General features: G+C 38.1%; 1 protein-coding gene across 1 annotated transcript; it reads right to left on the bottom strand.

Moving 5' to 3' along the window:
* Positions 1 to 6145: 6145 nt before the first annotated feature.
* Positions 6146 to 6772, bottom strand: LOC134380833 (TRPM8 channel-associated factor 2-like). The gene has a single exon (XM_063100988.1). The coding sequence runs from the start codon at positions 6770 to 6772 to the stop codon at positions 6146 to 6148; it is 627 nt and encodes a 208-aa protein (XP_062957058.1).
* Between the last annotated feature and the right edge of the window lie 15826 nt (positions 6773 to 22598).

Genomic DNA, 22598 nt, shown 5'->3' with positions numbered 1-22598 from the left:
TAATTCTGTACTCCAAACCTCTAAAGTCTAGACTCATCTATCAAACTGTCTATCTGATATTTTCTCTTAATCCCATACTTTCATTTCGTATCATATAAGTTAAACATCTGAAAAACACTGAAAGCTTAAGCCAAAAGCCTAGGTATCATTTTGATCTCTCTTTATCTGTCCCCATCACATCCATTTCATTAGGATCATATTTTCTAAAAATAATGACTCTTTTGCCTCTTCCTTTCCAGTTTATTTTTTTTTTTTTGTCTTAATGTGTTAATAAGAACCTCTAGGGATGTGCTGAAGGTAGCACTGACAGTGAACATTTCCCCCATGTTCTTGAATTTAATGTGAATGCTTCTGACTTTTTACTACTGAGTGTGCTTGCTGAAGGTTTCTTGTAGACATACTAGGGAGTTTCTTCCTACTTTACTGTGCTGCAGATGTTTAATCGTGAATGGCAGTTGGATATTTTTCAACTTTTTTTTTTTTTATGATCATAAAGTGTTTTTTCTCACCTTCTGTGAGTTTGGAGCATGTATGGATGTACTAGAACTACATCCTCCAGTCCCCTTCCTCTGGACTTGGAAGACCTCTTGTGGCCACACCTGTTCTTTGCAACACTTTGTCCTGGAGCCTGCCTTCTGCTTTTCCGATGCTGTGTTAAGAGTTTTAGGAAAAAAGCTGTCTTTCTAGTAATTTAGGGCCGGGTGTTGAAGAGGCTGCGCCCATGCTTAGTGTGACAGGAAAGGACTCGAGTTATTTTGTGTGATGATATAAAGAGATTTGGCGATCATCCCAACTTAGAGAAATGCCCCTCATCCAGCATTTAGTGGTACATAGAAGGATAGGGGGAGATGATAATTCAGAGAACAGCGTCTCCAAAATTAATATTGCCTGAAGTTTAAGTGAGGAGAGAAAAGAAACAGGCATGAGAAGAAGTGAAGACAGAGACCGTAAAATGTCAAGGACTAAGGCATTTAATTAAAAGCTGATTATTTCCCTCAAAAGTTTCTATCACCATCACCCGTAAAAATACTGCTGAAAACTTTCCTTTTGTGTGTATAAACTGGGTGGAGACCAATAAAAACTTTCCTCGCATCTGACCACCAATATGACCAAAAGTTATGAGATAGCAAAAAAATGAGGGAAAGATTAAAGTTATAAATGCAAATTTCTTCTAGTGTAATGGAAGGATTTATTTGAATTTCAGTTTAAAAAAAAAAGTTCTCTATAGGGTATTCAATAGGGACAGGAGTTAAGAATCCTTGATAAATCTTGTATAATTTTATTCAGCTCACAAATGCCTATGGAAAGCATTTAATGGGGCAGGTTCTGTGCTATGTATGGGACATATAGCTTTGAGAAATATAGACATCATAACTACCTTCATGAAATGTACCATATAGTGGGGTAAAAGAATATTAAACAAACATTAACTAGAAATGTAATGAGAAATATTAAATGAAGTTTGGTTGGATGACCACAGGTAAAGAGTGTGCATAGCCAGGACACACCTAGGCATAGAGTTTCCTTTAAGAAAATATCTTTAAATTGAGACCTAAAAGAGAAGACAGAGAACCATTAGTCAGCCTTCCCAACCACATTGTTGTCTTTCCAAAGCTGGGAAAAAAAATGTAGACTCTTTGTCTATCCTATCTTTCCAAAGGTAGCTTTAGAGGTATAAAAATGTGTGGTCTCAGGATCATGGAATTCTAGAGGTGAAGGCCTTGGTGACCATTGACCAAATTTTGCAGGAAGCTGGCTGGTGTTATCACTGCTCTTACTTATGCTGTGCTGTAGCCCATCCACTGTGAGTAGAAGAAAGAGGTATATCACCAGGAGCATCTGTTCCAGGGCAAATCCTTTGTGAGGAAAGGCAGGTGCCATAATGCTCTAACAGCAAACTGGAGAGAACTTGAGGAAGGGGAAAATATGATGGCAGGTGATAGAAACTCAAACTCAACTAGAAGCAAAAGAAAGCAATTTATTGACTCAGGAAACAAAAAAGTCTGGGTGTTGACCTGGAGCTTTAATCACTGTTATAGATTCTTGAACAGTATCCTTAGGGATAGAGCTCTTTGCCTTTGACATGTCATTGTTTTCCTTGTGCAGGTTTCATTGTTCATCAGGCTGTGTGTGTGAAGATGATAATTCAAGGCAACGCCCGGCGTAGGTTGTTCAGAGAAACCATGATTTCAGAAAGAAGGATTTTTTTCCTCTCCACTAATGCGTTTATCACTCATCAAAATAGGACATTGTCTGGTTCTACTCAGGTCATCTGAACACCCATAGTTAAGTCACAGGTCCTGGGGAAGGAGTGCTATGATTTGCCATCTGTGGTCTCATGCCTATTCTCATGATGAGAGTGCTGGGGTCGCTTGATGTTAACCCATTTCAGTCATGGGAAAGGTGAAGACAGCTCTCAAGAGGAAGGTTGATAGAACTGAAAGAAAGCAAATTTATGTATTTTTTTCTCTTTGAGCATGTCTTGGGCTCTTATAATTAGGGGAAAAATTGCCATGATGATATATTCCCTCAGTTAAGGGAGGTGCATCTGGAATCCAACTATCTTTTTCAAATTCTTTCTTTACCACTTATTGTTTTGCCACTTTAAAACTTAGATTTCTTCCTGTATCTGTGAAGATGATATATGTATACATGGCTTAGCAGTTTCCATTCATCCTGGATTCACGATGGCATTGATTCTTCAGCAGAGAAGATCCTCGAGTGAGTTTCTAACCAAAGGAATGCTGTGAAGGTAAATACATAAACCAATATTCCCCAATATCTTCATGCAATATATCTCCATGAAGTTTAGCCTATCACATTAGAACTTTAATTTCCAGGAAAACATTCTCCCACTTGAGACAGGGTCTGCCTATAATAGTTCCTAACCCATCAGGTTGCCACGAGAAGGAAATGAATTAGTCCAGCTACACTACGCTGAGCACCTGACTGGCTCATGTTGAGATCTCCATCATGGAGTTATTATTGATCATTTTTTTTCTTTTTTATTGTGGTAAAACATACATAACAATTTCCAATTTAAGCATTTTTAAACATACAATTGTGTGGAATCAATTAATTCACAATGCTGTGTGACCACTACCTCTACCCATTTCCAAAACTTTTGTGTCATCCTAAACATAAACTCTGTACCCATTAAATAATAACTTCTCAGTATTCCTTCTCCCCCACCATTTCTGGTCACCTGTAATCTACTTCTCTAAATTTTCTTTTTAATTTAATTTTTCTTAATTGATGCACGATAGTTGTATATATTTTTGCAATACAATATGGTACTTGGGTGCATTTACACTGTGTGCAACACTCATATCAGGGTGTTATTCATTTCAAAGAAGTATTTGTTGACCACCTACTCTGTTCAAACCACCCACACATATGATATTTGTGAAACATGTTAAATCATTTTAGGATTAGGAGAAAGAAGTTCTAAAGGGGTCTAAAGAAAGGCATTTCTGGGATTAAGACTCTGGGTCTGAGCAACTCCTGTTACCCAATAAAGCAAATGAAAACACTAAGCAAACAAATCAAGAAAGAAATCACTCAGGTTTAAAAAGTTAAACTATAGAAAAGCTGATTGAGTTATATACATATTCCTAATTTTGAAAATCACTATCTAATTTAATCTCTACCTTGCAAAATAATTGGGATAATTCTGAATAAGATTTTTGTGGGGGGAGGAGGAGAGCGAAAACTAAAGTTGAAATCTGAGCTGATTAAGTGGGGATTAGATTTGGTGCATCCAATGAATGATCTTGCTCCAGAGAGAACATTTCTACAGTTCTTCATTTTTTTTCTATTAGGTATGGATTTCATGGGGTTTTCCTGCCACTCTGGCAAGGAGGCCAGACTATCAACCACATCCTGCTGGACAGACCAGCCCCAGGCCTGAAAGAAAGGAATCAGATTCTTCTGCACTTTTTTAGTGAACTTCATCATCCAAAGATTCATCTTGCCAGCATTGTCTTTGGGGAAATTGGAGAGGGTCCGGTACTCAGCAAAGAGCTGGGTGAATGGGTCCCACCCAAAGGCCTCCGGAAGCTGGACAGAGAAAGAAGGGGCAGAATGAGGTGTCCAGTCTACAAAAGTCACACTCCCCCAACACACACGTAAAACTATACGGTGATGCTTCGTTATAAACCATCTTTTAACATTGATGGAATTCTCGTCAGTGGCTCTCTCCTTTTCTGCTCTCTAATATGCCCATTCCAGTGACAGGTGTCGCATCTTATCTGCCTTAATCCAATCTCAAAGACAAAATTTGTGCTTTTACATTACATGTGCCATAGTAGTTTCTCAATAAATGGTAGTTACTTTTAATATTATTCTTTCTCTCCCTCCTAAGCATAATGATATATATGGACTTGAATCCGGCTGAGGTGGGCATGCCTCTTATCTCATGTTGCTGGAACCCTACCATTTGAAAACCTCCCTGTCTCCCAGACATCATGAAATTTTAGTTCTTTGTTTAAGTCTTGACTTCAGTCTGTCACGTTGTTTTTTGGACTATAGCCTGTAGAAAAAGAGAAGACAGGCAAAGGAGGAAGAATTTGTTGTGGGTAGAGCTGGAATGGACTCAGACACTAGGGAGAAAGTGTAAAGGTCCCTGGAAATGAATAGAAGGGATTGGAGAGTTTTAGATTTAGAGAAGGCAGATTTCTGATTCACCATTTAGGAATCTATGACCCTGGGGAATCACATCCTTGAGGATAAGTTTTGTTTGTTTGTTTGTTTGTTTGTTTGTTTTTATTATCTCTCACCTGCGATCATAGCCTGGGCCACTAGGAGAAGTATAATACTAATTATAATCAACAATTTATTGAATGTCTACATTACTCCAGTCTCTGTGCTAAACACCAGGGTCAAAAAGACAAGTGCTTAAACAAATAACTGACAATGTGGGGTCATAAAAGCTACGTCAGAGCTCGAAAGTAACAGGGGAGAAGAAGTAAATTACATTTCAAAAAAAATGTTCAGGGAAGGCTTTCTGGAGAAGACATTTAATGAGCTGACTTTAGAAGACGAATGGGAGTTTTTCTGGTATATAAAGAAGGCAGAACTATTTCAGGAAGAAAGGGCAGTATTTGTAAATGCAGTATAAATTGGTATAGCCTTTTAAGATGGCAATTTGTCAGTATCCATCAACATTTCAACTACATATACTTTTAAACTAGCTATTTTAGCTATCCTTCTTGGATTGTGTGCCAAAAAGTGCCCACACTTTCATACAATGACATAGAAGGATATTCACTTTGAAACTTTGAGTAACAGCAAATATTGGATCTAACCCACATTTCTGTCATTAAATCAGTTGTTCTATAGTCACTTCATGGAATACTATTCATCTGTGTCAAAGAATAAGATAGATTAATGTGTAGATGGAATTAGGTAAATGAGAAAGAACTTTGACTTATCTACTTCTTGGGATTCAAATCATAGGACAGTTAGAGTTCATTTGATCCAATCTTATGGTTATGAGAAACCCTGTCACTTCTCTAAATTTTCTCTAATATTTACAGACAAAAAGGAATCTTGCTCCATTATGGAAGGAGATGCTACAGGACTTGCTCTGACTTCAACACCAACTGCTGCTCCACTTTCTACTCAGACATATCCCTTCAGAATGGTCCCACTCCATTCCATGGGACAGAAGTTCCTGAATGTAAGGATGAAGAGATGTTGCATTCTCCCTGCTGTCCCTGTAATAAATTTCATTCATTCATTCATTCAGTATTTGTTTATCGCTAACCTTATGCCAGGTATTACACTATGTGCTAGTGATATATAAGCAAAGCAGATATAATTCCTGTCTCCCATGAACTTTACGGAAATTTTCCCCACCTACCTACCATCTCTTTCTAACCAATCAAAATTGGAGGCACAATAGTAAATAAAACAGAAAAAAATGCTCTGCCTTCAAGGCATTTAATATTCAGTCCATAATAGAAAACAAACAGAGAATATTGTTCCTTATCTACCACAGGTCATTTATAATTACATTAGTAATTTGTAATGATTCCATTTTATAATGACCATTTTTTCCTCTGCTAGACTGAAAGCGCCTTAAAAATAGGGAATGGGACTGCTATTTGATTGACATAGATCAGATCCCTTAGGGAAGCACCACTCACATGGCATAGAGTGGGATGCTGGGCACCTTCTTGGAGACCTCTATTTTGCTTACATCCCCATGGATGTCGGTGATGTACACTCCGGCCACACTGGTCACCTGGTTACCAGAGAACTTGGAGAACACCTTTTCATGGCCATGCTTACTGGCCCGATACCAGGCATGGCCCCCAATGAGCAAGCTCCTTCCACGTTTTACAAACTGGATCAGCTTTGTAACCATGGTGTCTTCATAGGCATTGGTGCAGAAAACCCCCAGGGGCTCTCCCGGTTCTTGCACAATGTGTGACTGAACCCCAGAGTCCTGCAGGATCTTTGCTAGCAATGTCAGGGATGGGTGCACCTCAATGGGAGCCCCAGGGGAGGGAGAGAGCCCGCCCACTGCATTGAGAAGAAATGGAGCCAAGCCAGCATGCTGCAGGTAGCCCTCGTGTGATACCACAAGGAGGCGGCCTCGGCCATAGCAGGAGGCAGCAATGAGCACCTGGCCCTTGTCATTCACCATCACTGGGAAGCTGGCCTCTCCAATAAGAAGCAGTTCACTGGGGATGGAGCCTTTGGGGACATCCCAGCTTGTCACCCCTTTCATGAGGACCTGGAAGGCAGCAGTGGGAGTTGTTGTCATGGTTCTATCAGCTGCTGCAGAGGAAAGCAAAGACTCAGTATGGTGAATAAATGAACAAAAACCAAGTGGATAAAAGCAACAGTAACCTTCTCTCCCATAGTGTCTTGCCCAACAGAGTCTGCAGCCAGACTCTCTTCTCTGTTCATTTCCCAGTCTCTAGAACTCTTCAGATACTGCAGATGATTTCTAAGGAGACTTACTGCGTTGATTTATTTTCATCACTCAGACATCACTTTCATTTCTTCCTTACGTCCACCAACCCAGATGTTCTCCCTGGCTCTGTCCTCCACTGGCTCCGCTCTCCTCTCTTCTAGCCCCATTCTGCCTGTCAGAGATTACATCTACGGTCATTCTCTTTACAACAGCTGTAAATGATCACCATTGTCTATCCCTAACCTGGACTTCTCTAATGGATATGTTATTTTGATCAACACATGGAGCATTACAGTTATCAACTCAAACTCTGTATGTGAGAAATTGAACTCAATTCTACCTTCTCAACACAATCACTCTTAGATCAGACACTTAAGCTTACTTTTCCCATCTGTACAGGGAAGATCGTATCAACTTCTAGGGGGTTTGATGTGAAGATTGATGGAATTTACACACGCAAGGGTTTGCACAGAGCCTAGCAATTTTCTGTACTTTTATCATTCTTCCTCGTTTCTCAAAATGATAGAAAAAAGCCAGTGCTTTAGAATCATGATTTCCCTCTCTCTCTCTCCTCTGTGGACACTCAGTTAGTCTTCAAGCTTTATCTGGAATCTGTCACTTCGGTCTGCATTTCTATCACCATTAATCTGATTCAGGTTCTTAATACTTCATGCTTGGACCTAACCTATCTGGAATCTTCATTCTCACATAAACTCCCTTGATAAGAAACCCTCCAAGCTTCACCACAGGTAAAAAATGGGCACTTCTTTCAGCCTGGAGGTGGAGGTGTTCAGAATCTGCCTCATCATGCTTTTTCAGATTTATCTTGTATTATTTCTCTCAATTCGGACTCTGTTCTGCTTGGAGAATGTGAACATGACCTGAGATTTCTAGTCTCTGTTAGGTCATTTCCAGGTAAATTCCATTTTCTCCCTCCCTTCATTTCCCTTTCTCCAACTCTCATTACCAAAGTTTTAAATTGCTAGTAGAAGGCAGGTGAAAAGTTTTTATATTTATTCTGAGGATAGAGCCTTTTTCACAGGAGGCACCAGCCTTTAGACCCATGAAACACAGTTTTGTCCACTTCAAAGCCCAGATGTGAGCAGGCATATGGTTGAGATTCATGCTTTACTAACTGCTTAGGCTGATTAAATGACAGCTTTCTAATTGTTGAGGTTGAAGAGTGGGAGGAGGGAATTTTGTTCATTTTGAGAAGCAACAATGCTAGACAAAGTGTTTCAGCTTTAGCACTAGCCCAGACTCTGTGAGATATGGTAGGTGATTGGTTTCCAAACAGTAAAGAGACCTGGTTACCCTTTTGTAAGTTTAAGGAAAAACTAGAGTAAGCTCCTTCCTTCCGCAGGCTACTTGAGGGCCTGTAGCCCAGATTAGCTAATACTCTGCCTGGTAAGTCTGTCCTTTGATCCATTATCAGTGAAGTGGCCCAAGGCATATCCAAAGACACTTTTATTTGGATAGAGCAGTCCATTGTTCTCCCTAACAAATCCTGGCAGAGAACTTACTGTTCAGCCTTAGGAAGAACTATTTCAGAAAGAATAGTTAAGTGTTTTTAGAGAAGGGTAAAAATTCATCTCTTAGCTTTGCTGAGGAGAAGAGGAGGTATGCTTGGCATGAGATCATCTTGGGGAAACAGAGGTAGAGGCTTAAATGGCCATTATGACTTCATTAGAGATTTTAGGTATAGCTGGCATCCATTTCCCTTTTGCCCCAGGGAAGCAGGATGCAGAAGGGGAGAGAGGAATGTGCTAAATCTCAAACCTGGTGATGAATACCAGGTAGTGATAGGGCAGGCCATGCATGGGCACGTATCCTCCCACTCAGCATACCAGCCTGGGCCTCTGTGACTGAGGACAATGGGGCAAGAACCTCAGGATGAAGGGGCGAGGGTGGAGACTCAAGTTGGGGAAATAGCACACATTCCTGTTCAAAAGTGAGTCACAGTGTGGCTGCCTTGAAGCTAAGGAGGGCATTTAGTTACAAAACCAAAAAGAAAAAAATTGTATGCAGACAGCCCCTGTCCTGGATATTTTCCAAAAATTTAAGCTCCCCAGTAGCAGGGGAAGGAAAAACATGGGTGGAAGCAGTGAGACTGAGGTGGCAGATTCCTTGACACTGAGAGCAGGAACTGGGGGCAAACTGTTCAGGGAGCGATGGAAGAAGCTGCTATGTCTAGTGAAAGTGGACCCAGTCACTGGGGATCTCAGTCTCTCAGATGTTCTAGCTTGTGGAAGCAGCAGAACCAGTAGATTTCAAGGGCCCATGGAGTTTTAAACAACCAATGTGGATTAAGGACCAGAGCAACCTTCCTGAATGTTTTTGTGTAACTTAAGAACTCTTGCGAAATTCTGAGCTGAGATTGAAAGAATAGACAGTGATTTTCCTACTAGTTCGTGAGACAGTAGGCTCAGAGTAGTCGAATTTAATTTGATTGAAAGAAGATACAATGTATGACATTTCTTCTCCTCTTGAGGTTATAAAGTAAGGATCCTGAGAACAGGAACAGTTTGTGCTCTGTGGACACCTGTGTGACACTCGGAACCAGCTCAGTAACGTTAGAGCCTGAAGTGCTCACTGGATGGTGGTGCTTCCTTCACCCGCTCCACATGTAAACTATAAAAACAACAACAACAACAGCAAAATTCTGATTTTCCCTTTCGTGACCACTTCTATTTTCTTTTTGTGCTATCAAATGTGAAAACTCATTTGGAAATAACTTTATTTTTGTCTTTGATGCCTCTTTCCTGCTTCCATAGCTCACCCATTAGGTCCAAAAGCTTTGGTGACACAGAGCAAGCTCTTTTACCTCTTTGGATCATAGTTTTCTCACCTGCAGTACAACACAGCGTGGCCTGTAAGTCTTGCTGATCCCTGAGGCTCTGACTGCCTTGGGTAGCAAAACAGACAAAATCAGACTCTTGCATGATAACCCTGGATGTGTGTGGCATGAACAAAAGAAAGAGAATGAAAGGACAAAGAAACTCAAAAACAGAAAAGAGATGTACAGCAAACACACTTCTTGCATGCACTTTGGGTACCAATTCAAATATGCGCATTTATGGCTTTCACTAACAGAAGACCCCAATAGATGGCGCAGACGCTCGATGCCACCACAAGTCCTAGGCACACAAACCGCTAGTTCCGACACACAAAGAAAGAAAGCAGGTCTCACATCCCACTCTCCATGCCTTCATGGCAGAGACATTTGCATTCCAGCAATAGTCAGAGAGTCTCACCTGTGTGTCTCCTGACTATAGCTCAGGCCTTCTGGGAGGGAGAAGAGGAGTCTATGTAGAGTGATGAGGAGATGGCCTGGAGAGGTTATCTACATGGAAGAAATGTGCTTATCTTTTGGTATATCTTTCTTCCTGCTTCCTTTTGGGAGGGCGGTGTTTAGCTGACAGCTTCCCTGACACCTGAGGGACAGTCAAGTCCGGCTTCTTATAAGTCCTTGGGCCACTTTTCTTGGGGCCTGGGTCTGTAACTTAGAACAAAGTGATTTAGGCTCTGAGATTTTCCTAGCCCTTCAAGTGTTCTCCGTTTGTCAACTTTGCCCTCCACGTGGGGGTCTTTCCCTGGGGTGAGCAAGCGAGTCTCTGCACAGCTCTGTCATGTTTAGTGGGAAACATGGATAAATATTACAGGAAATGGTGGCTGATTGGGCAAAGCCTTTCACAAAATGAGCAAAAGCCATGAGTTTCATGACCTCTCTGGGCATGTCTTGTTAGAGAGTTTCCTTGAAGAAAGCTCATTCTTTGAGTTTCCCTCTTCTTTTCGGTCTTGGGTTAGGAAATTGGAACACTGCTACTGACCACTCGGGGCCAGACTGAATATTCTGAGTTGGGTGGCTGTCCCCCTGGTGAGAGGCACAAAGCAATGCACCCTGGCATAGGGCAGGGCCAGCTGCTGCTGTGATCACTCCCAAGATGGCTGGGATCAGTGCAGATGAGGGAAAGAGTAATGGCTCTGAAAGTTGATCTACCAAATCTACAATTTTCAATGTCTATTCATTAGAACCCATTCACTAGCCCACTGACTGGTGTGCTTAGTGATTAATTTACTGAATATTTGTTCTTTTAGCTATTTGTGTACTGTGCAACACTTTGTACCAAATAGGGGGTATATTTTAATGGATTATGGAGATACCTGTCTAGTGCAAGTTTTGATTAGTTTGTATTTTAACTTATGACAGCATCTGAAAGAATTTTCAGTTGTTCTTTTTGCTACTATAACCCAAAGGGTGATGAGGCAAAGAGAACAACTCTCTGCTTGAGAAAAGATGTAGTGAAGAGTTATCACTGAAAAATGAGTATGTTTAAAAGTTAATATTATGGAAGAAAATGATTGAAAGTAAGTTGAACTAAGCATCAACATAAGGAGTTAGAAAATGGTAGTAAAATAACACGTCCCCCACCCAAAAAAGAAGAAAGGAAATAATAAAACTAAGAGTAGTTATTATTTACATAGAAAAATAGTGCAAATAACCAAACTTAAAATAGGTTCTTTGAAAAGACAAATGTCTGGTGAGACTGATCAAGGTAAAAAGAGAGAAGCACAGACACTTACTATCAGGAATGAAATGACAGGTGGCAGGTGACGCAGTAATTGAACAACAATGCAAGGATGTGACAAACAACTTTAAGCCAATGTATTTGAAAATTTCGATAAAAAGCAAATTATTGAAAAATATAACTTTAAAAACTGAATCAAGAAGAAATCTGACAATAATTCTGCAGCTATCAAGAAAATATTATCAGTAGGTAAAACTTTTTATAAAAAAATTCCAGGTGCAATGTCTGGTGAGTTCTTTCAAGTATTCAAGGAACAAATAAGTTTAATATTATGAAACCCTTCCAAAGAAAGCAAAAGAGAACATTCAGTAACTTATTCTATAAGGAAGGACACAACTTTGGTATCAGAACATAGCAAGTACACTAAAAAAAGAAAATTACAGGCTAATCTAACCTGTAAATATGGATATAAGGATACTAAGAACAATATTAAACTTATAGATAATAACTGGTAAGTATCATGATCCACATGACTTGTTGAGTTAATACCAGGAATCAATATTGGTTTAACATTAGAACATCAATTAATGAATCCATCTATGTTAACAGATGAAAAAAGAAAAAAAAATATGACCATTTCAGTACTTGTACAAATACTTTTTATTAAACTCTAAGGTCATTCAACAAAATCTCTCAGAAAATAAGAAAGGAAAGCAAACTTTCCTAATGTGATGATAGATACGTATGAACATCTATGTTAAACATTATAATGAAATGATGAAATGTTCAAACATTGCCCTTTGAGATCAAGAAAAGATAAGGGTAGGCACTATTGTCACTTTTATTAAACAACGTTGTACCAAAGGTCCCAGCCAGGGGAAAACAGTAAGGTCAAATAAATAAACAAGCAAATATTAGGACTGAAAACAAATTTTTAAAAACTTTCCATATTCATAAGTAATTTGAGTGTGTATATGGAAAATATGAAGCAATTCTCAATGTATTAGAACTAATAACAGGGTTTAACAGTACTGCTGGAGTTTAAAATCAATGTACAAAAATTAACTGCATTCCTATATACTAGCATTATACCAGTCATGAAATAAATTTTTTATTCATTTGCAATGATGTAAAAATCCACTTATATTAAAAAAATATGAATGACTCAAGAATAAAGTAACAAATCTAGAAAATGTTTTATAAATTAGAAAAGTATACGAAGAATCACTAGAAAGTACCAAAATAAAAGTAGAGGTGTAATGTGATCATAAATTGGAAAACAAATTTTTAGTTTATACTTTTATTTTTGGTGGCTAGTGGTATGGGGATCTGAACCTTTGACTTTGGTGTTACCAAGCCTCACTCTAACCAACTGAGCTAACCAGCTGGCCCCTAAAACTAATTTTTAAAAGGTCAATTCTTCACAAATTGATCTATACTTTGAAAAGTTCACTTCAAATCAAAATCCCAACGGTGTTTGTTATTGTCATAGTTTGCTTTTTTGTTTAAGTGGTACATAATGAGCTGATTTTAAAATTTAAATGGAAGCAAGAATAGTTGAATATTCTTGAGAAAAATAAGGTAGAACAAACAGCAAGATTTATTATAAAGATATTACAATAGTATAACATTGGCATAGAAATAGAGGAAAAAAAATCAATAGAAAAGAACAGAGAGCTTCCAAAAATCCCCACACATATATAGACACTTGACCCTGTACATGAATGGGAAAGGACGAACTTTTCAATAAACACTGCTATGACTAGGAATCTATAGTTTTTAAAGACTTTTCCTTGTTCACACTACACACAAAGTTAGTATAAAGATCTAAACTTGAAAGGAATACTATAAAACTCTTGGAAGATATTAGAAAAATATTTTCATGGAATTTGGTTAAACAAAAATTTAGTTAAGACACAAATAGCATTAAGCATAAAGAAAAGATTGATAAATTTGACTACATTAAAATTAAGAAGTTACGTTTATCAAAAGACACCATAAGAAGAATGAAAGGGCAGCCCACAGAGTGAGAGAAGCTACTGGCAACACACATAGCTGACCAGTCATATATCTAAAGTATCATGACATACAGAAAAATCCAATAGAAAAATGCACGTGAGAATTGAACAGGCACTTCGAAAACAAAAACAAAATGTCTATTAATATATGCAAGCTACCCAAACTTGCTAGTAACCAGGAAAACCAAAATTAAAACCACAATACAATATTATTATGTACCTACCACTTTGGCAAAAAAAAATATATATATATGATAATAGCAAGTGTTCATTGAGATCTAGAGCAATAGAAACTCATATATTCAAAGTGGTAAAATTTATCCTTAAACTTGCCTTTTTTCTATAACTTGTTTTTATCTATTAAAATAGACGCTGTTCATATTCTTTGTCACAGCAATTCCATTCCTGGGGTATACCAGAGAAACTCCTGCACATATGCACCAGGAGGCATGTAAAGGATGTTCACAGTAGCAAATAGACCCCAAATAAAAACAATCAAATATCCATCAGCCTCAAAATAGACTAACTGAGTGTCCTGTATTCACACAATGGAATATTAGGCTGAGATAAAAATGAACTATAGCTATACGCATTAACAGATGAATTTCACAAACATAATATTGCACAAAAGAAGAAAGTCATAAAAGATTATATAAAATACAATCATTGTATTTTTACAAAGTTCGATATCTGTTAAATCTAAACTATGTTGTTTAAGACTGTGTACATAGATAGTAAATCTGTACAGGGAAACAAAGGCATGATTGCCAAAGTCTCATTAGTGTTCCGTCTGTGGTAGGAGAAGAACACATGGGGGCTTCAACAACTAGCAACGTTTTGCTTCTTAACCTGGTGCTGGTCTGGTGGTTCACTTGACAATTATTATTTAAATTGTACATAGGTTTAGGTACATTTTTTTGTAAGCATGATATATTACATAATAAAAAAATATTGTACAGCTGGAACTTCATACTCTAAAAGGGCAAACTTCATTTATTAGAGCACATTCTAACCTATGTAGGAACCATGACAATATTCAAAAAATACAATATTTTTTTTTCAATTTTTAAAGTCTATATTATAATAACTGAATTATGGCAAGGAAAGTTTAAAGTTCTGCCTTCTTCTGCATTGTACTTTATTGCTTCTTCTTTTAAACTGCCTGACCCTATCACAGATGTAAACACATTTTATGTTTTCTTCTGGTTCTTTAAAAAGCCTGTGTGCTACCCAGCTCCCTACACCTACCCTAGGATCTCATTATCTCTGGAGGGGTCTGACAAGGTTGCAATAATTTTGGTAGGATAATATCTCATTCAGATTAATTTAAATCATTTATTGCCTTCAACTCAGAACTGTCTAAACCAGGAGTATTGCTTTAAGTAAAAACAAACAAAAATAGAGTGGAAGATTCCCCAAATATTCTCTGTGTGTTTTTGTCTTGTTTTTGTGTGTGTGTGTTTTGTTGCCATTGTTGTTCTTTACCAGCTGAATACAGGATTTGGGTATAACTGAAGAAATATATTGGCTCATGTTCTTCTAAGCCACCCATTCACCTTCATACACCAATTTCCTACCAGCAGAGGAGTAGCTGAGCTCCCATCGTGCCAATATCTCTAATCAAGGGATCCGCTGCATGAGTCTGCTTAGAATCTTTATACTACCTATGCAGGTATGAGGGTGCTTCAAAAAGATCACAGAAATTTGGTATTATCGTTTAATGCTATTTTTCCATGAACTTTTCAAAGTACCTTCGTATACACATATGCTTGTAGTGAGTATATGTATACATACATATTTGGCTGGTGTCAATATATAAGACCAATATATATGGTATTAATGTATAAAATTTTACTTTATCTGTATATTAGGACAGTTGTTTTCAGAATGATTTGCTCTGTATTACTTTGGATATGATATTTTAGTTGTTCATGTGCCAGGGCTTGATGCCAGGGCCAAATCCTTGGAGGTGATACAGAAATTCTCTGTGTCCTTAAGGATTTGATTCTGTAGCCTGCCAAGATCTCTGGGCAGGACATAGATGTTGCTTTGAGTGCTGCAAACAAACGTTGATCCCCGTCTCTAACTGTAAAGCAGGGTCAAAGCAGTATCTTCAGTAGATCATGCCTTGATAAAAAGTTTGAGAACAGAGATTCAAAAAAACTAAAGCCCCAGGAGGGGAGAGACTCCAGTTGTTTGTTTGTTTGTTTTGCTTTGCTTTTGTAAATTAATTTTTATTGAAACATCTTGATTGTACATATTTATGGGGTACAGAGTTATATTTCAGTAAATGTATACAATGTGTGATGACCTAATCAGGGAAATTAGAGTATTCATTATTGCAAAACTTAATCATTTCTTTATAATGTGAACCTTTGATCTTCTTTCTTCCAGTTGTTTGGTCACATGCAGTAAATCATTGTTAATTATAAATTCCTGGGTCGATGGTACACCAATGAGAGATTCTACTTTTAAGGGTAAAGTCAGAATTCCCTGATCATGGCTCACATTTGGTATGGTGATTATTGACTCAGGTATGGATGAAACTATTGATGAATTGAGTTTTATTATATTTCCTAACATAGTTTTTGCATTTTTTGGCGGAGCTCTTATTAACCTTAACCACCTTGTGGCTGGGGGTCTTGTTATAAATCAGTGTTTGATAAGTAGTTTGTAGAATTTGATGTCCTTCTGTGAGTAGAGTTCTTTTGTTTTGTTTTGTTTAACCAGTATCCAGAGGGAGGCATATGGTTCAGCCGAAGAGGAGGTCCCAAGTGGCCACGTGTCCTTCTCCATGTGGTATGAGACAGATGAAAAGGCACTGTGGCCTGAAGAGCTTTGGGGCATCTTATTACTTCTTTTCTCCAGTGGGAGGTCACAAATTTATACTGTTCCGAATGATTAGGTTGGAGCAGCCTGTCCAAATATTAAATGGGCTACTACTAGCAGTTAAAAATGATTAATATTTTCTGTTTCTCTTTCTTAGAAGAGGGGATATAAGTGAGAGAAAGGTAATGTTTGCTTTGGGAAGATATTTCTCTGCAGTGTAGATATCCCTATGGCTATAAAGGTGTCAGCCTGGAAGGCTCTTGGTAATTATTATTACTTTTAAAAATCATTTATTTTATGAAAGTCATAAACTTAATGAGAGGATAATTAAAACTTCATATATGTAACTGATGAAAGCAAAACTCAAGTTGATTTGGGAGCTTTTATGGATAGCAAGAGCGACGGCCACACAGGAGAGGTGACATAGATATCTCTTTTTTACTAAAATTAGGACAAGAGACTGAGTTTGCCATGATGGGTACAGTTTCACTGTTATAGTTGATGGTCAGGAACCGTAAGGTTTCCTAAGTGGCTGCAAGATAGAGACAAAGAACAACACAGGTGGCACCACATCTGCAACCTCTAGAGCTCATTCAAGGTAGAAATTACTTGAATCCTCTTCAGCAGTGCTTGTTCTTTCATTGTAACAGAATTTCCCAGCAGCAGGAGCTTTGATGGTCCCATTTAGTGTGACCCACCACTAATGCTTTAATTGTTTTTGAGACTAATTGTCTATTTTTCTAACAAGCTAGTGGCTATATCACTCTAAGGGGAAGAAATATAGGTAGGGATCTTTTTTCTTCTTTAACACTTAAAAGTAGCCATTATTACTTCCCTAAAGTATCTTGGGGTGATTTTTCTTTCCCTTGAAATTTATTCAATTTGTTGGAAGTTTAGATTTTTCAGATACTGGATCTAATAACCTGTGAGAATATATCTGGTCCCTTGTCCAACACTCTCAGACATCATGATGGGAGTACCATAAGAATGATAAAGCCTGAGTTCAAGACCAGCTTTCTCCAGGACTCCACCAAGCTCTTATTTTGAAGCACAGGGTTTTAAAAATACTCCATACTCTAGTCTAGGTAGGACAGGGTCTCAGAATAGAAAAAGAAATCAGTTATATACTCTGCTGGATGTGTGCCTTGGATGAATGACCTTTATCTTTAAGTAATTGCTTTTTGAGTAACTAGAAATAACCTGTTTGGTTTCCAGCAGTTTTAATATCGTCATTTTGATTCAGTAGTCACACACATGGTTTGATGCAAGTAGAGTTGCAGGCTGTGGCAGGTCCAATAAATGTAGACTGTGGTATGTTGGCTAAGAGTGTGAGCTCCAGAGTATGGGATCCAACTTCCAGAGGCTGAACATTTGGCTTCACTACTTACTAGCTCTGCATCTCTGTTCTCTTCTCTGCAAAATGAAAATAGTAATAGAACTTACTTTGTAGGAGTGTTGTGAGTGTCAATTTTTTTAAAAAGCACTTAAAACATTTCCTGGCAAACAGCAATTTATTGATCATTCACCTGGCGTACACTGATATCCTTGGGAGAAAATGTAGTCTGGAATATCAATTTTTCATTTATTTTCTTTCAATGGGTTTATATAAATGCACGGTGTTTTTTTGTCATGACTCCCCTGTTTCTTGTAATAGTTGAATGAACCTTCCCACGTAAAACTTTACAAATTCAATCCTGAATGGTTCTCTGAATAGCCATACATTTCAACTACCTGTTCAAATTATGGATTATTTATGATAAATAAAAACTAACTGGTAGAGGACAGACTGTACAGTCATATTAAGGAAGTATGTTTTGTGAGGATGTTTCAGTCTCATGCATTCAACTTGGATTTATCTAATTGAAGTACCCAACATCACAGGCTCCAGTCTCTGCAGACCAAGGAAAGCACTGTTTTGCCTGAATGCCAAACATAAGTGCTGACAATTTGTATTTAATCATTGTATCCTTGCATGGCTTGTTTTTCCTTAGTGATGCCAATTGTTTTGGACTTCAGTTTCCAAGTCTACACCTAAGTGTTGTTATTTCAATAATAGAGGGATAGTTGTCCTAGGGCTATTAAGGAACTAGGAATAAAAAGCAATGGCTTTTTGCTATTGTTTAATTCTCCCCTTCCACCTGTACCCCTCAATAAAAATGATTGGCTTTCTTCAGGTTATTCTTCACAAAAGGACAATAAATTCAAGCAGCTTTCATAAATTTGTTGGAAGACTCGGAAAAAAATAGGAGTCCTTCTTACTAAATTCTAAGTTTGAAATGCTTTGTCAAACTGCTCCATTGGGGCTGGTTTTGGGTTTTATCCCCTTGTTATGAGGTAGTATGCTATTTGAAGTGTAATCGGGAGGCTGCACCCTCAGAGTAGGCTCTTTGTTACTCCCCAAGATAAGAATGTTTTTCTCTATATATATCTGCGGTGCCTACTCGCTCAGCTTCTTTGTTCTCTAAGTCTCTGGCTCAAGAGATAGTTTACAATTCCAATTCTAATTTTTTTCAATCCGGTGATTCACAATCTATGTTTAACATTTTAAAATAATCCTCTTTCCTTTCATCATCTTTAGGAGCTTACAGTGATGATATGTATATTTTTTATGAAATAAAGTTTTTAATGGCTGTCCTAAACAAAAGGTGAATCAGCACAAAGAGTTGTGTGTACAAAATATAGGATCTCCTATAAGCTGAGTATGAGCACCAAACTATCTTTCTAGCAGAACCGGGAAGTATTCCAAGCTTCTACAAGAAGACTTTTCAAAATGGAAGCCAGGCATGGTACCAAAGACTTTATAACAGGAACAACGGCATGAAATGCATATTCTGAGAAGGTGGGAAATCACGCCATGCTTGTAAGTATGTAAGCAACTACTGAAAAGTAGTTGCCCTCTTTGGAAACCTGGACCACATCTAATGCCCTGGCTGGCCACTTGTTGGTGTGCTTGCTACATACTGCTGAAGACATGGGGTTCAATCTCAGATGAATAAGTGTATCAGAGATGTGTCTTGGCAATACTAAGAAAGGTCAGGTTTCTATTTAAAGTTTCTGGGTAAGATAGCCTAGGGGGCTAAGGAAATAACTTCTTATCATAGGAAACTATATATCAGTTTCCTGTATTCAATAAGTGGGACAAATATCAGAAGTGAGCTAATAATATCTTTCTCTTTTCTTCTACAGAAATGGAGATCAGACCAGAAGTACCTGTATAATGTTGCTATTTATAGGTATCTCACCTGACTTGTTTTGGAGTTGGAAAGGCATATAAAAGGATTTGTTTTATTATTATTATTATTATTTTGGTCTTAATTTGGCATGATTTTTATTGTGGGATAAGTCCCTGTTCCAGAACTTGATGACATGGCAGAATAGGAAAAATGTTAATTCAAAATAAAAGTATCTACATTAGAGTTAACTTTAGCTAGAAATGTTAATTAGTAGAGAAGAAGAACTGACATAGGAATATAGTACAAATAGGAACCAAGAAATTTCAGGGCCTGAAAACTTAGGTAAATAATTGATTGTTTCCCCCCAAATACAGAAGAAACCCCTAAAGATAGCTTATAGTGTTCTCTGACCTAGGTTCCTGGAAAAGGGCGAAATGAGAATTAACGGAAAATTCACCCTCACAATGCAGCCTGTATTTGGAAGATAAAAGTAGGAGAATGATTATAATCCCATTATGGTTTCTTTCTGGAGTAGTGAAAGGATTTTTTTGAAAAGGGATAAATAACAGAGGCCTTTTTAAGACAGCAAACAGGTACAGCAATCCTCATGTGGTCTTTTCCCATTATTACGTAGTCTTGTTAGGGATGTATTAATGCAGTAAAACCCCACAGCAAAACTGCTATGGGACAGATCCTGTCCTTGGGCTCCGGACACAGCTGTGAGCAAGACAGCATGGTACCTGCCCTTATGAAGTGTCTATGAAGTGGGAAAGAGAGGCATTAAATGGAGAATTACAAATGTGATGACTGATATGTAAGGGAAATTACAGGCTTTATGGGAACATGAAGCATAAGCACATGGCCCAAGAAAAAGACCTTTACGTTAAGATTTGAAGAATGAGAGAAAAACTTGAAAAACACTGATACACCAACCCAGATTAATGCAGGGAAGTATTGTCCCTTCCCAAGGCTTCCACTAGCTCAGAGTGTCTTTGTGAGAATCAGAAAAAGCCTCTCTGGCAGCCCTGCCTGGCTGGCTGGAGCCCCCCATTGGCTTTTTTGTCTGGCACCTTTGTATGAGGCCGAAATGGTACATCCACAAAATATTCCTCCATCGTAGGGCAGGGTTTTATTTTATTAAATGCAACACAAAACAGTCCTGATTATTTTGCTGATATTTAGCTAACAGATAAAAGATTGTTGAAATTACTCACATTTCAAAAAAGATTGCAGACCGTTTAAGTTTAAGGTCTGGTTAAAAGTCCTTGAATACTTAGCAGGAAAGAAGAAAAAATAAAAATGTTCCCATTTCTTATGATAAATATAAATTATATATTACAATTCCTCACATCAGAAAATATAACTCTAAAAAAGGACATGAGTTTAGTTGATTTCTTTCTTTTTTTTTTTTTTTTTTTTTGGTTATACCAGAGAGGAAAGCCAAACACCAGAAACGTCTCTATCCTATTGTGATGCGGAGGAAAGAACAAGTAGAAGTGAGAGATCTGTGAGCACAGAACAGTCAATAAAGATGAGAAGGAGGAACGAATTAGCATAGCAGAAAGATGTGCAAAATAAAGCAAGCAAGGGAGAGGATGGACAATCTGCAAAAATACACAGGGATCAAATCATGGAATACCACGTTAGCATGTAAGCTGTGTTGAAAATTTGAATACAGTTTAAACTTATTTTGTTTAAAAGCATCATGGTAGTATATGGTAGAAATAAAATACTAAAATACCAATGAGGAGCTTATAACACAAACAACGGTAGTCTGTCCAAACCTTACTTTCTCATCTCCCCCACTTCTCCACTTTTTCTGTTCCATTCTCCCCAAGAGACTATTTAAAAACTTTTTAAATTTCTTTTATTTCTATTGATATAATATGCTTACACCATCACAATTTTCTGTATTACGAAATTTCCAAATATATGCAAAATTTGAGGAATGATCTTTCAAGTGGCCCTTCATCTAGCTACCATAATAACATTGGGCAACCTCATTACACCTTGCTCTCTGACTCTCCAGTACCAAAGAAAATGCGTGTCTCCCAATATGTCCACTAAAAGTCTGTGGTGTGTGCTTCTTAGCCTGGCATGGGCTACCTTCCTATCACTTGCATCCATCAAGGTCGGCAGTCACGGGTGACAGGATGAGCCAGGCATGGCTTCTGTGTCCACTCCCGCTCTCGGTGTGAGTCAGCCTCTTCCAAACCAAGTAGACTCTTTGAGGTTGGTGATACCAAAAGAAAACCGATGGGACTTTTACCAAAGTAGAAAAGTGACTGATGGGAGGGGAAAACTAACCAAACCAGTGTCCTGTTCAGCAGTGACTGGGCAAACATATGCGCTCCATGGAGGCATAGAACTAGGTCCAAAGCGAGACATGCTAGATTCAGTATCCTGTTGTTCATAAGCAATTTTCTTCAAATAATTTTCTAGACTTAGAATAAAATTATGAAAGCAAATGTCTCAGAAATCATGGATTATCCCTGCCACTGGCAGCAAATTAATTTTGGTGTATTCAAGAATAATCTGACAGTGTTTCAGTTACAGACAAGTAGCTGTGAAGTTAAAAACAAGAGGCAAAGCCACAGTCTGTAAGAGACAGAAGGAACCACAGGGCTCCACCTTTTACTTGAGAGAGTGTGGGGGAGAAGTCAGGTTTTGTCTTTGTCTCTAGGGCAACCAATTAAACCCAGCATTATCTACCCAAGCACCCTTCCCTAACATCGTGGTTAAGAACACCAGTTCTGGAGTTGAATTGCCTGGGTTCAAATCCCTTCTCTGCCAAGGCTGGATTACCCAGAAGTAGACTAATCACAAACTGAGGCAACTGGGAAATCAGATAATTTGGGGGAGGTTAAATCTGATATTTAATCAAAATGCAATAGTGAACATGGAGAAAATTAGGACTTTCTTGGACTTCCTCTCATCTATTTTCTAAGTGAATTTTTGTTTAAATTGTTAATTATTCATGGAGGATGAGCTTCACAATTTTTTCATTACCACGGGCTTCAGTCAAGCCCTGACTCTTCCTCTTATTAGCTTTGTGACTTCAGAAAACCCTAAGTGTCAGTTTTCTCATCTATGAAACGGGGAGAGTAATAGTACCTACCTCAGA

This window comes from Cynocephalus volans, chromosome 6 (genome assembly GCF_027409185.1).
Source record: "Cynocephalus volans isolate mCynVol1 chromosome 6, mCynVol1.pri, whole genome shotgun sequence".
NCBI lineage: Eukaryota > Metazoa > Chordata > Mammalia > Dermoptera > Cynocephalidae > Cynocephalus > Cynocephalus volans.
This window is presented reverse-complemented; position numbering and strand designations above follow the sequence as displayed.

Excerpts from the sequence above, each read along its gene's own strand:
- LOC134380833 (XM_063100988.1), bottom strand. The coding sequence starts at position 6,772 with ATGACAACAACTCCCACTGCTGCCTTCCAGGTCCTCATGAAAGGGGTG.